The following is a 15,380-nucleotide window of genomic DNA, read 5'->3' as shown; positions in this document are numbered from 1 at the left end:
ATTTGCAAGGTCCCTCTTTGTGGAACTGTATAGGGTTAGGGTTAGTTGTATAAAACCTCCCAATCACATAGCCTCCAGGTCAGAGTCCCTCTCCTGTTACTTTTCAAGTCTCAAAGCTTTTTCATTTTTCATGGCCTTTGTTAACCAAAAAAAGGGTAACCTAGCAACAGTTACAATATATATCTTGCTGCTGTGCAAATATTTTGATGGTGAAAGAAAGGAAGATGGGACAAAAGGTGTGTGTGTGTGGGCATGCATTTACATTTAGTCATTTACATTTACATTACATTTACATTTATTCATTTAGCAGACGTTTTTATCCAAAGCGACTTACAAGAAAGAGCTTTACAAAAGATCCATAGATCAATGTTCATAAACAACGAGATAGCCCCAAAAACATTGTGGGTAGCCAAAACATGAAGCATACATTGTGACAAGCAAATAAGTGCCAATGTGTAGAACCAGAAGAGCATGTAGTCAAACAAATTACAATTAAACAACATGATCCTCAAAAGTGCTAGAGTGTACCTGGAGGAAAGCCTGCAACAATAATATAATTTACAGCGAGGACAAGTACTTCAATCAGTTACAACTAACCAACAAGTGCAACAAGTCCCTTAATAAGTGTCATTGTGTTCCTGGAGGAAATCGACTAACATCTGATCCAACAAATCTTTCTTAAGTACCGTTGCATTTTCAGTGGTTGTTAGTGGTCAAATGCAGGGAAACTAGCCTGACATCACCAGGGAAACCAGCCTGACATCACCAGGGAAACTAGCCTGACATCTCCAAGGAAACTAGCCTGACATCTCCAGGGAAACCAGCCTGACATCTCCAAGGAAACTAGCCTGAAATCTCCAGGGAAACCAGCCTGACATCTCCAAGGAAACTAGCCTGAAATCTCCAGGGAAACCAGCCTGACATCTCCAAGGAAACTAGCCTGACCTCTCCAGGGAAACTAGCCTGACCTCTGCAGGGAAACCAGCCTGACCTCTCAGATGTTGACCACTGTGGTCGGGCTCGTCTGGCCAGCTAGTGACTGGTGCTGTGGTCTTGTCCGGGGTCTGGCCAGCTAGTGACTGGTGCTGTGGTCTTGTCCAGGTTGTTTGGAGATGAGTCGGACCTGCACTTTTGGACCGTGGCGGCCCACTACATCCAGGCCTTTTCCCAGGCTCGCCAACTCAGCGTGCCCCCTGCAGAGGGCCCCCAGGGCCCCCCCGGAACCCCCCAGGGCCACCTAGACATCTGCCACGACACCCTGTGTGAGAGCAACTACTTCCAGGTCAGTGACAGAGGTTTGGGTTAGGGTTAGTATGTCTGTGATACTGTGACACTAACCAGATCACCTCAGACATGGGTTAGGGTTAGTATGTCTGTGATACTGTGACACTAACCAGATCACCTCAGACATGGTTAATAAGGGTTAGGGTTAGTGGTTAATAAGGGTTAGTGGTTCATAATCTTGGATCTGGCTCGGGGCTTTTGGAGAAAACAAGACATCCAGTCTCCATTAGAAGAGAGAAGCTCTTCACGCACACACACACACACATATGCACACACACATATGCACACGCGTACACAAACACACACACACACACTCAAACATACTATATGGATAGATGTGTTCACTGTGTGTGTTTGTCTCTTGAATCAACCTATTGGAGAATGCAAGATGATCAGTGGACTTAGATCATGATGAACGTAGATTGTGATGAGCGTATATATTGATGTATGTGGTGCTGATGTCCACACAGCAGTCCAATTTCAGGCCCGTCATCGACCAACCCTCCTGTTCCTCTTCTTAAAAGCAGATCATTGATTGGACAGTCTGTGCGTACTCCGCCTGGTTGGTATGGCAGCCACTCAACTAGCGAGAGATGGCCTGTCAGTTGCCAAGGAAACAGCAGAAAGTTTTAAATCTAGCTCTTGATGAGAGGAGCCTTATTTTGTGAAACTATGTTGCTTTCTACCTCAAATAGTGGACCTAACTACATAAAAATATTGATTATTTATTGTATACTATGTGCTCAATCCTAAAGTTTTCATCTCAAGAGCAAGTCTTTCAGAAGTTCCTGCCAGAATAGCTCAAACACTTGGAACGTAGTAAATGTCATATAGCTAATTTCCCTACGAACCAATTATAACACTTTCAAATGCGATTGAATTTACAGTGATTTAAATTAATTTACAGGAAGTGGCTTGGTTAAATGATGTTCATTTGTCTGCAGAACATTTGCAGAGATTACAGATTCGGTTGTGAACAGAAATGTTCTTGTCTGAGTGCAGTGATATCGCTGGCCAGGATCTCTCCTGTGATCTCAGGATCTCTATTACACTCTAGCACCTTCAGCATCAGTCAGGACTTCCATATGTCTCTTGTGTCAGCTCAGACCTCCTCCTGTCCTCCTCTCCTCCTCTCCTCTCCTCCTCTCCTCTCCTCCTCTCCTGTCTTCCTCTCCTGTCCTCCTCTCCTCCTGTCCTGCTCTCGTCCTGTCCTGTCCTCCTCTCCTCCTCTCCTCTCCTGTCCTCCTCTCCTCCTGTCCTGTCCTCCTCTCCTGTCCTCCTCTCCTGTCCTCCTCTCCTGTCCTCCACTCCTCCTGTACTGTCCTCCTCTCCTCCTGTCCTGTCCTCCTCTCCTGTCCTCCACTCCTGTCCTCCTCTCCTGTTACCTGGTCCCTCTCTTCTCATTGGAACGATACGCAGTCCGTTACTACATGTTCTACCCAAAACACACTAACACACACAAAAGCACACACACACACTGACACTCACAATCTTCTCCCTGAGTCCCTTATTAAAACTGATGAGCTCTTACAATGTAGAAAATCTATGGTGTAGATGATCCTGGTTGTTTTGTGGTCTAAAATCCCTATGCTCACATTTGTTTGAATTACATCAAGGTTTTCTGCAGCACTCTACATGCAATTGTTGTAAGACGGACTTAAAATCGAAATGTGCCTTGAAAATTTAAAGAAGTAATAGCAAATGTCTCTCTTCCTCTCCACATCTTGTATCACTGCCTCCCTCCTCCCCTCCTCAAACAGAAGTTCCAGCTTGAGAGAGTCCATCTGCAGGAGGTGAAGAGGTCTAGTTATGAACACACCAAGAAGTGTGCTGATCAGCTCCTCCTGCTGGGCCAGGTCAGTACTACCTGAATCTATCATCTACCACATCTACCATCTACCTCCTCTACCATCTACCTCCTCTACCATCTACCTCCTCTACCATCTACCTCCTCTACCATCTACCTCCTCTACCATCTACCTCCTCTACCATCTACCTAAACACCTCATCTACCATCTACCTCCTCTACCATCTACCTAAACACCTCATCTACCATCTACCTCCTCTATCATCTACCCCATCTACCATCTACCTCCTCTACCATATACCTGAACACCTCATCTACCATCTACCTCCTCTATCATCTACCTCCTCTACCATCTACCTCCTCTACCATCTACCTAAACACCTCATCTACCATCTACCTCATCTACCATCTACCTCCTCTATCATCTACCTCCTCTACCATCTACCTCCTCTACCATCTACTTAAACACCTCATCTACCATCTACCTCCTCTATCATCTACCCCATCTACCATCTACCTCCTCTACCATATACCTGTACACCTCATCTACCATCTACCTCCTCTCACACACAATCACATCCTCCCTCTGTGTCACCCTTTCTGTGTTCTCTGATGACAGCAGAATGATCACATCTGCCTGATGGAGGGATGAGTGGAGCTCTGTTCTCCTCCGTAACCCAGTCATCTCTTCGTTTCCCTCCTTCCATCATACAAAATCTCACTCCATCCATCTCTCTCTCCACCTCTCGCTGTCTGTCTCACCTCTCCTGCTTTCTCACACAGACCATTCCTGTCTCTATCACTCTAAATCTTGCTCATCCTCTCCTTTTTACTATCTCTGTCCATCCTTCAATCTCCACATCATCATTGTATCTCCACTCATTTGCTGCAATTACCAGCCTCTCTCCAGGTCCAGCCCTGCAGGAGGGAGGGAGTAGGACAGGGAGGGAGGGAGAGAGGGAGGAGAGCCGGGAGAGAGGGAAGAAGTCAGGGAGAGAGAGAGGGAGGAAGGCAGGGAGAGAGAGGGAGGAGGCAGGGAGGGAGGCAGGGAGAGAGAGAGAGGGAGAGGGAGGAAGGCAGGGAGAGAGAGATGGAGGAGGGCAGTTAGGAAGGCAGGGAGACAGGGAGGAGGGCAGGGAGGGAGGAAGGCAGGGAGACAGGGAGGAGGGCAGGGAGGGAGAGAGGGAGGAGGCAGGGAGAGAGGGAGGGAGGCAGGGAGAGAGAGAGGGAGGAAGGCAGGGAGAGAGAGAGGGAGGAAGGCAGGGAGAGAGAGAGGGAGGAGGGCAGTGAGGAAGGCAGGGAGAGAGAGAGGGAGGAGGGCAGGGAGGCAGGGAGAGAGGGAGGGAAGCAGGGAGAGAGAGAGAGAGAGAGGGAGGAGGGCAGAGCTGGGAACCCTGTGATGAGTAGAATTACAGTGAACTACAGCTGTGATGGGGTGTGATTTAGGCCAGCCATCGTGGATCCCAGCAGGCCTTTTCTCTCTGGGCTGCAGGGCCCCACGCTCTACCCCCCCACGCTCTACCCCCCCACGCTCTCCCCCCCCCCCACGCTCTACCCCCCCACGCTCTACCCCCCCACGCTCTACCCCCCCACGCTCTACCCCCCCCACTCTACCCCCCCCCCCCCCCACACTCTACCCCATGGGAAACAGCATAATGACTGTAATAGTGGCGTTTGTCTTTTTTCCTTTCATCCCCCCATTATTTATCTGGTTTATCCCTCTACCTCTCAGACGGACAGGGCCGTGCAGTTGCTATTGGAGACGAGCGCCGACAACCCCAGCTACTACTGTGACTCTCTGAAAGCGTGTCTGGTCACCACCATTACCTCCTCCGGCCCCTCCCAGTCTACCATCAAACTGGTGGCCACCAACATGATCGCCAATGGCAAGCTGGCAGGTAGGATATCACAGTACAGCAGCTGGCAGGTAAGATATTACAGTAGAGCAGCTGGCAGGTAAGATATTACAGTAGAGCAGCTGGCAGGTAGGATATTACAGTAGAGCAGCTGGCAGGTAGGATACCACAGTAGAGCAGCTGGCAGGTAAGATATCACAGTAGAGCAGTTGGCAGGTAGGATATCACAGTACAGCAGCTGGCAGGTAGGATATCACAGTAGAGCAGCTGGCAGGTAAGATATCACAGTACAGCAGCTGGCAGGTAAGATATTACAGTACAGCAGCTGGCAGGTAGGATATCACAGTACAGCAGCTGGCAGGTAGGATATTACAGTAGAGCAGCTGGCAGGTAGGATATCACAGTAGAGCAGCTGGCAGGTAAGATATCACAGTACAGCAGCTGGCAGGTAAGATATTACAGTAGAGCAGCTGGCAGGTAGGATATCACAGTACAGCAGCTGGCAGGTAGGATATCACAGTACAGCAGCTGGCAGGTAAGATATCACAGTACAGCAGCTGGCAGGTAGGATATCACAGTACAGCAGCTGGCACGTAAGATATCACAGTACAGCAGCTGGCAGGTAGGATATCACAGTAGAGCAGCTGGCAGGTAAGATATCACAGTACAGCAGCTGGCAGGTAAGATATCACAGTAGAGCAGCTGGCAGGTAAGATATCACAGTACAGCAGCTGGCAGGTAGGATATCACAGTACAGCAGCTGGCAGGTAGGATATCACAGTACAGCAGCATCAAACTTTCCCTCTTTAACATCCTTTCTTCCCTTTTTCCATCTCTCATTCTCCGTCTCTCCATGTCTCTCTCAATCTCCTTCTCTCTATTTCTCTTAATATTCTCTTCGTTCTCTCTCTCCATCCCTCTCTCATCTCTCTCTCAATCTCCTTGTCTCTTTTCTCCCTCTCTCTTCTATTCTCTCTCTCTCAATCTTCTCTGTCTCTCTTCATCCCACTCTCTCAGAGGGTGTGCAGCTGTTGTGTTTGATTGACAAGGCTGTGGACGCATGTCGTTACCTGCAGACTTATGGAGAGTGGAACCGTGCTGCATGGCTGGCTAAGGTAGCTCACACACACACACTCACACAAACACACTTACGCATACACGCATACATTCACGCTTACAAACACACATACTTACACACTCTACTCAAGGCCGATTTATACTACTCCGTTTTCACGGACACGGACACAGGGAACGCCCTCTCCGAGCCCCTTGGAGAGCTGTACGTGCACCTCCTGATTTTCCTGACTATCCGTCTGTCCGTCCGTCATTTTACGGATATCCCTTGGCTGTGATTGGTCCGTATTAAGAACCGCTTGCGTCAGGGGCAGGTGTGGGGTTGCCGTGACCAACAAGACGAACAGAATCCTTTGACCGCCATTCCTGTAAGATTTTACAATTCATATTTCAGCTAAACAGTACATGTAAATCAGCATCTGGATTAAAATGTGACAAGAAATGGGCAGTGTAGTTGCTGAAAATATGCTTATTTTATTGATGAAACAGGTAAATTTGCTCTGACTTTTCGATAACCTAGCTAGCATCGCAGTGCAGCACCACCTACACTTCTGGCGGTTAATTGTTTTCAGCACCCACAGCCTTCGGAGTACTATAAATTCAGCGAGTCCGTCCGACTCCGTCCGTCTGTCTGTCCGTAACGGGGTCGGAGTAGTATAATTCGGCCTTCACGCATACACACATACCCAGCAATGTCCATCAGAACACACTGGCGTTTATAATACAACCAAAACTAACCCAGATACAACAATGCTTACTTATTTACTTCTGTCCGTGTGCGTGTGTGTCCCAGGTGCGTCTGAACCCTGCAGAGAGCTCTGACGTGCTGAAGCGCTGGGCTGAGCACCTGTGCTCCCCGCAGGTCAACCACAAGTCCAAGGCTGTGCTGGTACTGCTCTCTCTGGGATGCTTCCACAAAGTGGGGGAGATGCTGCACAGGTACGCTCTCACCTACCCTCACACTAGCACAGGTACACTCTCAACTACCCTCACACTAGCACAGGTACACTCTCACCTACCCTCACACTAGCACAGGTACACTCTCACCTACCCTCACACTAGCACAGGTACACTCTCACCTACCCTCACACTAGCACAGGTACACTCTCACTTACCCTCACACTAGCACAGGTACACTCTCACCTACCCTCACACTAGCACAGGTTGAACAGCAGAGTTCTAACAGTATTTAGTTGATCAAAGTGCTACAATAAATAGGCTACAAATAATAAGTTATATGGTACTAGATCTGAGGGATGGATTCTAGATTTTAGGGATGAGACCAGGGAGGGATTAGGCCATACAGGGATGAGGCCAGGTGGATGATGGTCTCTGATGGTGCATCTCTCTCCTAGTATGAGATACTTCGACCGCGCTGCTCTCTTCATAGAAGCCTGTCTGAAGTATGGCGTGATGGAGGCCAACGACTCAACCAATATCCTTCACACAGGAGTCATTCTAGTCTGGTCTGTCTCTCTGAGTCTCTCTCTCTCTCTGAGACTCTGAGTCTCTCTCTCTCACTGAATCGTTCTGTCTCTGCTCTGTGTGACTGTAGCATCCAGAGTTTCTCCTTGACCTGTGTGTGTACATAAGCTGATCGGGGCTGCGTTTGTGGACTACGCCAGGCTGCTGCGCTCCTGGGGCCTGCGGGAGGGCGCTGCGCTGTGGGCTTCACGGGCCGGGGGTGCTGGAGAGCAGGTGCTGGAGGAGCTGTTCCAGGGTGAGGGAGCAGGGCCAGAGCCCAGCCCCGGGGAGGAAGAGGCGGAGCAGGGCCTGGATACCAGCGGGTAGCCCCCCCCTCACCCTGGAGCAGAGCTGTCCTGTCCCTTGCCTGGCCCTCGCCATCCTTGAGGGAGGAAGGCCCTGGGTCAGTACGGAGGATCAGGGTTAGAACACGGGGTAAAGATCATCCTCTACTCTGTCAATCACTGGAGTCGGCATTTGTGTTTGTGTGTTTGATTTGGTGTGGAGACCAGCAGTCTGTTTCTGGTCTCTATATTCCAGCAGGTTAGCATTCAATGTTCCTTGTTGGTTGATTTGAACTATTGACATTTTAAATGGTTTATTATCAAGCTGTATTTGGTGTGGCCCTTACCAACTCTAACTCTTTATGTGGTGTGGTCAGTGGTGAAACCTGATTGTTGTATGAACTCCTGCAGTATGCACAGTATGCGTTGGTTCTGTTTATTCTGTACCTGCACTTTTGTTGTGTTTGTGTGTTGTCTCATGGCTACATGACTGAATTGCATTCCAAAAGATTTAATCAATAGATGTTTGCACTTTTTTTTTTTTTTTGTACATGTTTTATGTATCCAAATAATTCCCCCTATTAGAACCCAAGTCCTCTTGAGCTCTGACTGGAAGTCTGCCTGAGGAAAGAGGGAGAGAAACTGTGCACATCTAGAGAGAATATCAAGTACAGTCTAAACAGAGTTAGGTTTACAACCCTGACCTCTAAACAAAGCAGAGCGCCTGTCTGGGTGTCCCTGGGAGAGCTGTTGTTTCAAGCCCTTGGGCAGGAGTCTAAACACACAGATCACATGCAGTATGCAACATGTGTCATGGGTTTGTTAATAGGCTAATATTCACCCTTGTTAAAGATCTGACTTGAAAATTATCTTTGCCTTTTTCTGTGACATAGAAACTGAATCTTTGTTCATCATTGTGAGTCACATAAGGCTATATCAACTTTCCCACAACAAACGTTTCCTTTTGATCCTGTTAGTGTTGAGAGCTACAGTAGGCGGTTACGATCCTGTATTGTACAATGAGTTTGTTTGGATGTAAACAGTTATGCGTTAACAAAATGGTATTGTTGTTTGTATAGTCCACATGAGGAGCCTCAGTTGTGTTCCAGGCTCATTTCAGACCAGCAGCTGAGAGCTGCTTCGTATGCTGGGATCAGAGCATCCAGTCCCAGCACTCGCACCTGCCCTCGGAGCATCCAGTCCCCACCTGCCCTCGGAGCATCCAGTCCCCACCAGCCCACCTGTCCAGGGACCAGTGGGAGTGGTGTGAACAGTTGTTTAGTAACTATGATGCAATATTTTATCTAAATCTATGGATCGTTCTTTAGTTCTTGTCTTCCCCCCCCTTCCAGCACTTTTCCAATTCAGTGTGTAATCCTGTATTATTGTCCTCCAGTCAAACCACGCTGTATTGTAGAGCAGTGTGTACACACCTCCATTCTGCAGAAGTCTGAATATTGGAACTAATAAACATTGCTTTGTGCTTTTTTGTTGTCAATCTCAGAACTGTTGTCGTGAAGAGGTTAGAAAATGTAGCAGTTAGAGAAACAAAGTTAAACATGCCTTTGTTTCGTCATAACACCTTTTTCATTGTTCCTCCCTCGCGACCCTCACATTTGCTTTAACCCTTAATCTATGACAAGAAGATGTATGTATAAGTGGAGAGCAATAAAAGCTAAAATATGTATATTGTGCTGTCTCCAATGTCATTTTGTGTTTGCAAAACATTTCTAACCACACGAGGGTGCTGTTGTATTTGAGCTGAATTGAACTGTTGTATTTGAGCTGAAATGAACTGTTATATAGGGTTAGGGTTAGGTTGTATTTGTATGTACGAGGGTGCTGCAGACCGGTGGAGCTAGTCATGAACTGTGTGCCAAAAGTGCAGACTATTGAAAAATTCTTAACAAGCCTTTTATAATTATGGCCATTTGATTTCAGACCAGGTATAATCAATCAAAGCAGGATACATTAATCAAACTGTCGCATGGTGAATTAGGTCCTAAAGCAGCATCACAACAGAGCTGCAAACTTATTTTTTTATCTTTTTTTCACTCTTTTCTTGTTCTTTTCTTTCCTCAGTTTATTCTGTTCTTCCTGTGAAGGAGAACAAAGAGGAGGAGGCCCACTAGCTCTGCTGGGATGAAGGAATCTAACCCTGGTGACTGCTGAGTCCACCAGCCTCTACACATGGCCTCCCTGAACCAGTCATCCTGAACTAGCCAGCCTCCCTGAACCAGTCATCCTGAACTAGCCAGCCTCCCTGAACCAGTCATTCTGAACTAGCCAGCCTCCCTGAACCAGTCATCCTGAACTAGCCAGCCAGCCATCCTGAACCAATCATCCTGAACCAGTGATCTTGAACCAGTCATCCAAGCAGCCAGCTTCTGTATTCACACCATCTGTCGTCTAAAGCCATTCTGTCAGTGGTGAGTCCTGTCTTCCTTATTGGCTTGAACAGCCTCTCCCTCCCAGCCTGGGGAGAACTGACACATGGGTTAAGACCCACTCCCTGTTCACACCAACTGACACATGGGTTAGGGTTAAGACCCACCCTGTTCACACCAACTGGCATTAGGGTTAGGGTTAAGACCCACTCCCTGTTCACACCAACTGGCATTAGGGTTAGGGTTAAGACCCACTCCCTGTTCACACCAACTGGCATTAGGGTTAGGGTTAAGACCCACTCCCTGTTCACACCAACTGGCATTAGGAAGACCAAGAAACCCTCAAACAGACCAGTTTACCTTTTTTCTGTCCGCCTTTTCCATCCTTACTTTTTCTTCTGCCTATCTTAATCTTGATTCCCTCCAGGAGATTCCTGCCGGGGGCAGCGAGTCTCAGATTTTTCTGAAACATCTTTCAGGTTGTTGTCTTCTTCTTCATAAATCTTCCTTCCTAGCACGGACAAGCTCAAGTCCCTCTCATGCATCACTGTTCCTTTTTGGCCTCCTCGTGTATCTTACAGACGTCACCATGGCCCACTCTGTGTGCCCCTCCACAGGGAACCTCATAGTGTAAAGGTCACATCCGTTTCCCCCCTGCTCTCACCCTCCGTTTCCCCCCTGTTCTCACCCTCCGTTTCCCCCCTGCTCTCACCCTCCGTTTCCCCCCTGCTCTCACCCTCCGTTTCCGCCCTGCTCTCACCCTCCGTTTCCCCCCTGCTCTCACCCTCCATTTCCCCCCTGCTCTCACCCTCCGTTTCCCCCCTGCTCTCACCCTCCGTTTCCCCCCTGCTCTCACCCTCCGTTTCCCCCCTGCTCTCACCCTCCGTTTCTCCGAAAGAGGGGGGAGGGGGAAGAGTGGAGAGGTGCGAGGAGGAGAGGTGAGGAATGAGGGAGATGAGAGGAGGGCATAGGGGAACAACAAGATCTCTGGAACATTACCATGTGATGACAAACTGTTATTGACTCCCTGCAATGACTTGTGGACAGGATCATCTGTCAGAAAGCTGCTGTTGTCTTTTAAACAGCGACTTTGTGGCCACCACGCCTGCATGCTGTGGTGGGCTCCTTCATTTACTGAAGCCCACAGAATCAATGAGGACATTGTAATGTGAGAGTGGAGCTGCCTGCCTGGATCCACACAGCTCCACTGGGCTCATCCTCAGGGAAGTGTGTGTGTGTGTGTGAATGACAGGAAGGAATAGGAAACCTTGCTCTAAAGGCTACATTACAGGTAGATACTAAGAATAGATGTCCTCAGTTAGTGACTGACTAGTCAGAGTTCCTGAACATTAGGCACCAGGGACACCTTATTGGCCTCTTGTGAGACAGGACGTGAGAGAGAGAGATGGAGAGAGTGAGTGTGACAGAGAACAAGGAGGATAGACAGAGAGAGAGAGGCCCCTCACTAGTTGCTGTTGTCTCTAGTGAGATGAGAGCAGGGAGACAGGGACGCTGTGGGCCTGGTGTGGTGAGATGAGAGATGTCCTGGGAGGGAGGGATGGGTGGAGGGACACTGTGTACTTGTGTGTGTGCGTAACACAAGAACAATCGTGTTTTGGCCTCTTTCCTGTGGGGTGTTAGTGCAGAGAGACTGTCCTTCAGGGTGTTAGTGCAGAGAGACTGTCCTGCAGGGTGTTAGTGCAGAGACTGTCCTGCAGGGTGTTAGTGCAGAGAGACTGTCCTGCAGGGTGTTAGTGCAGAGACTGTCCTGCAGGTTGGGGGCATCTGTGTTTTCCTTTCTGCTCATGCAAAGTGTGTTTCCTACGGGCAGCAGCGGGCCAGACACACCAGCATGGTGCAGAAAGGAGATGGGGGGCTGGAGGGGGGATGGAGGGGGGGTCAGCGCGTGCTGCTTTACCTCTGTGGTGATTTTGAAAAGAAAACATCCAAACTACTATAAAGTTAAGATGGCAATCACTCACAGCTGATGTCGTATCCCTGGGCATTAAGAGGAAGAGTTGTGTAGGGCAGCAGGATGGTGGCTGGATCCATTAGAGGGCAGCAGGATGGTGGGCTGGCTCCACTAGAGGGCAGCAGGATGGTGGGCTGGCTCCACTAGAGGGCAGCAGGATGGTGGGCTGGCTCCACTAGAGGGCAGCAGGATGGTGGGCTGGCTCCACTAGAGGGCAGCAGGATGGTGGGCTGGCTCCACTAGAGGGCAGCAGGATGGTGGGCTGGCTCCACTAGAGGGCAGCAGGATGGTGGCTGGATCCACTAGAGGGCAGCAGGATGGTGGGCTGGCTCCACTAGAGGGCAGCAGGATGTTGGGCTGGCTCCACTAGAGGGCAGCAGCTGCTAAGAACACACTAGTGCTTATGCTATATATTATTACTCTTAGGTGTTTCCTGATGTTTATGCTGTCATAGGTTCAAGATGACCTGGTTTAAATGAAATTAACTTTTTATTTGTCACAGTGAGGACAAAAACAAAGGGAACCCCTCAACAGTAGTCTAGGTTTCCCCAGAAACCAAACCCTACACCCAACACATTGACCCGGGAAAGAGCAACTTTCCAGGCTGGCTGGCTGACTATGTGTGTTTCGGAGGTGTGTTAGTGGGTCAGCTGCAGAGCATATGCAGGTTCGTGTCATAACAGTGTGAGTGTTTGTGCTTCACGGCGCCGTGTTCCTCTATCACTGAGACAATCTGACACAAGCTACTGCTGCACACTAATCTGGAGATGTGGAAATCAGTGTGAAGTACACAGCCCAACTCCTGCATGCTTCACAGACATACACACACACACACACACACACTGCCTTTGCTTCCAAAACATTTCTATAATGTGGGTACACATGAGAAGGAGAGAGAGAAAAAGGGAAAGTGAGGGAGAGAGGGGGAGGGAAGATTTCTGGGCTGGGAGGGAGAAAGGATCTTGCCATACTTGCCCTGCCCTCTCTACCCTGCCCTATCCTGCGCAACCCTGCCTACCCTTCCCTAACCCTACCCCTGCCCTACCCAACCCTGCCCGACCCTGTTCCATCTACCCAACCCTGCTCCACCTACCCAACTCTGCTCCACCTACCCAACCCTATCGTGCCCTACTCTGGCCGAACAACTAACTAACTTGAAGTCTGGCTCCCTGCATTAGATGCTATGAATTACACTTAAGGCATATGTAAGGAAAACATGACAACTGGCAAATTCAGCAGTGATAAATCTGAAATAATGAAACTGGGCTCTAAGTGGAAGCAGGAGGAAAGTTTTGACCCAGAATGGTGGTAACCTGATAGGCCGGCAGGCCTAGTGGAAGCAGGGGCTATACAAGCCTGGGTGAGGCTGGGGCTAGGGCGGGGGGCTGAGGCTGGGTCTGTGGGCTGGGGACTGGTAGCTGGGGCTGGAGGCTGGTGCTAGGGGCTGAGGCTGGGGGCTGTGGCTGGGGAACAGGCTGGGGACTAAAGTTTGACCTTTGTGTTTTTTGTAGTTCTGTTGCAGGGTGCTGAGACAGTGTAGTTCTGTTGCATGGTGCTGACACAGTGTAGTTCTGTTGCAGGGTGCTGAGACAGTGTAGTTCTGTTGCATGGTGCTGAGACAGTGTAGTTCTGTTGCAGGGTGCTGACACAGTGTAGTTCTGTTGCAGGGTGCTGAGACAGTGTAGTTCTGTTGCATGGTGCTGAGACAGTGTAGTTCTGTTGCAGGGTGCTGAGACAGTGTAGTTCTGTTGCAGGGTGCTGAGACAGTGTAGTTCTGTTGCAGGGTGCTGAGACAGTGAACATAGTTCTGTTGCATGGTGCTGAGACAGTGTAGTTCTGTTGCATGGTGCTGAGACAGTGTAGTTCTGTTGCAGGGTGCTGAGACAGTGTAGTTCTGTTGCATGGTGCTGAGACAGTGTAGTTCTGTTGCATGGTGCTGAGACAGTGTAGTTCTGTTGCAGGGTGCTGAGACAGTGTAGTTCTGTTGCATGGTGCTGAGACAGTGTAGTTCTGTTGCAGGGTGCTGACACAGTGTAGTTCTGTTGCAGGGTGCTGAGACAGTGTAGTTCTGTTGCAGGGTGCTGACACAGTGTAGTTCTGTTGCATGGTGCTGAGACAGTGTAGTTCTGTTGCATGGTGCTGAGACAGTGTAGTTCTGTTGCAGGGTGCTGACACAGTGTAGTTCTGTTGCATGGTGCTGAGACAGTGTAGTTCTGTTGCAGGGTGCTGACACAGTGTAGTTCTGTTGCAGGGTGCTGAGACAGTGTAGTTCTGTTGCATGGTGCTGAGACAGTGTAGTTCTGTTGCAGGGTGCTGACACAGTGTAGTTCTGTTGCATGGTGCTGAGACAGTGTAGTTCTGTTGCAGGGTGCTGACACAGTGTAGTTCTGTTGCAGGGTGCTGACACAGTGTAGTTCTGTTGCAGGGTGCTGAGACAGTGTAGTTCTGTTGCAGGGTGCTGACACAGTGTAGTTCTGTTGCAGGGTGCTGAGACAGTGTAGTTCTGTTGCATGGTGCTGAGACAGTGTAGTTCTGTTGCAGGGTGCTGAGACAGAGTTCTGTTGGAAGTTTCCATCCATTCAATCATAAAAAGCACTCTATTGTGTCTGTGTGTGCTAGTGACGGGCCGTAACTCTGACCTGCTGGAACTCCGGGTCCCAGAGTGCCGTGCGTGGAGGGCCTGTGTCTGAGGGGCCTCACTACTGTTCAGTCATAAAGAGAGCTCTGCGATGGAGCGATGGAGCCCTGCCCCAGAATGAGGCCTACTTGCTATTTCACTCAAAAGGCTGTATAAATTCCCAGCCGGTAATATAAAATGTTTGGGTTGGGTGTGTGTGTGTGTGTCAGAGGGGAAAGGGTAGAGCAGGGAATGAATAGTCCTGTCACATGCAGACTAGCTAATAAAGAAGGGAGGGAGGGAGGAAAGAATGCTTCTCGTCTTTCCCCTTGTCATCAAGGGTGAATTAGTTTTATTCCGAAGCGAAATCATCCAATAAAGACCCATGGTTCGGTCAGGCACTCTCCCCCCCCCCTTCCCCCCAACTGCTCGTGGAGATTGCATTGGCCATGGTTTAGAAGACGCATGCGGGTCAAATTTCACCTTTTGAAGTTTTCATCGTCAATAAATTGCTAGATCAAGCAGATTAGTTAAGTGTATTTTGGAAACTTTGAGTACTCACACAAGCACAGAGCTTCTTTTCACAGCTGGCCGACCCTAGTGTGTGTGTGTGTTTGTGTGTGTGTGTGTGTGTT

The 15,380-nt window shown here is 49.2% G+C and overlaps 1 protein-coding gene across 1 annotated transcript in view; it reads left to right on the top strand.

Annotated features, from left to right (window-relative positions):
• wdr11 (WD repeat domain 11) overlaps positions 1–9,456 on the top strand; it is a 36,900-nt gene extending 27,444 nt beyond the window's left edge. Inside the window, exons 23-29 of the mRNA XM_067236413.1 lie at positions 1,102–1,282; positions 3,045–3,140; positions 4,824–4,989; positions 5,965–6,062; positions 6,815–6,960; positions 7,377–7,459; positions 7,613–9,456. Of these exons, the coding sequence (XP_067092514.1) occupies positions 1,102–1,282; positions 3,045–3,140; positions 4,824–4,989; positions 5,965–6,062; positions 6,815–6,960; positions 7,377–7,459; positions 7,613–7,812 (970 nt within the window). The 3' untranslated portion in view covers positions 7,813–9,456. The remainder of the gene's footprint in view (positions 1–1,101; positions 1,283–3,044; positions 3,141–4,823; positions 4,990–5,964; positions 6,063–6,814; positions 6,961–7,376; positions 7,460–7,612) is intronic.
• Positions 9,457–15,380: the final 5,924 nt, after the last annotated feature.

The sequence above is a fragment of the Osmerus mordax genome, chromosome 5 (assembly GCF_038355195.1).
Source record: "Osmerus mordax isolate fOsmMor3 chromosome 5, fOsmMor3.pri, whole genome shotgun sequence".
NCBI classification, from domain to species: Eukaryota; Metazoa; Chordata; class Actinopteri; order Osmeriformes; family Osmeridae; genus Osmerus; species Osmerus mordax.
The sequence above is the reverse complement of the archived record's forward strand: the minus strand, read 5'-3'. Positions and strand labels throughout refer to the sequence as shown.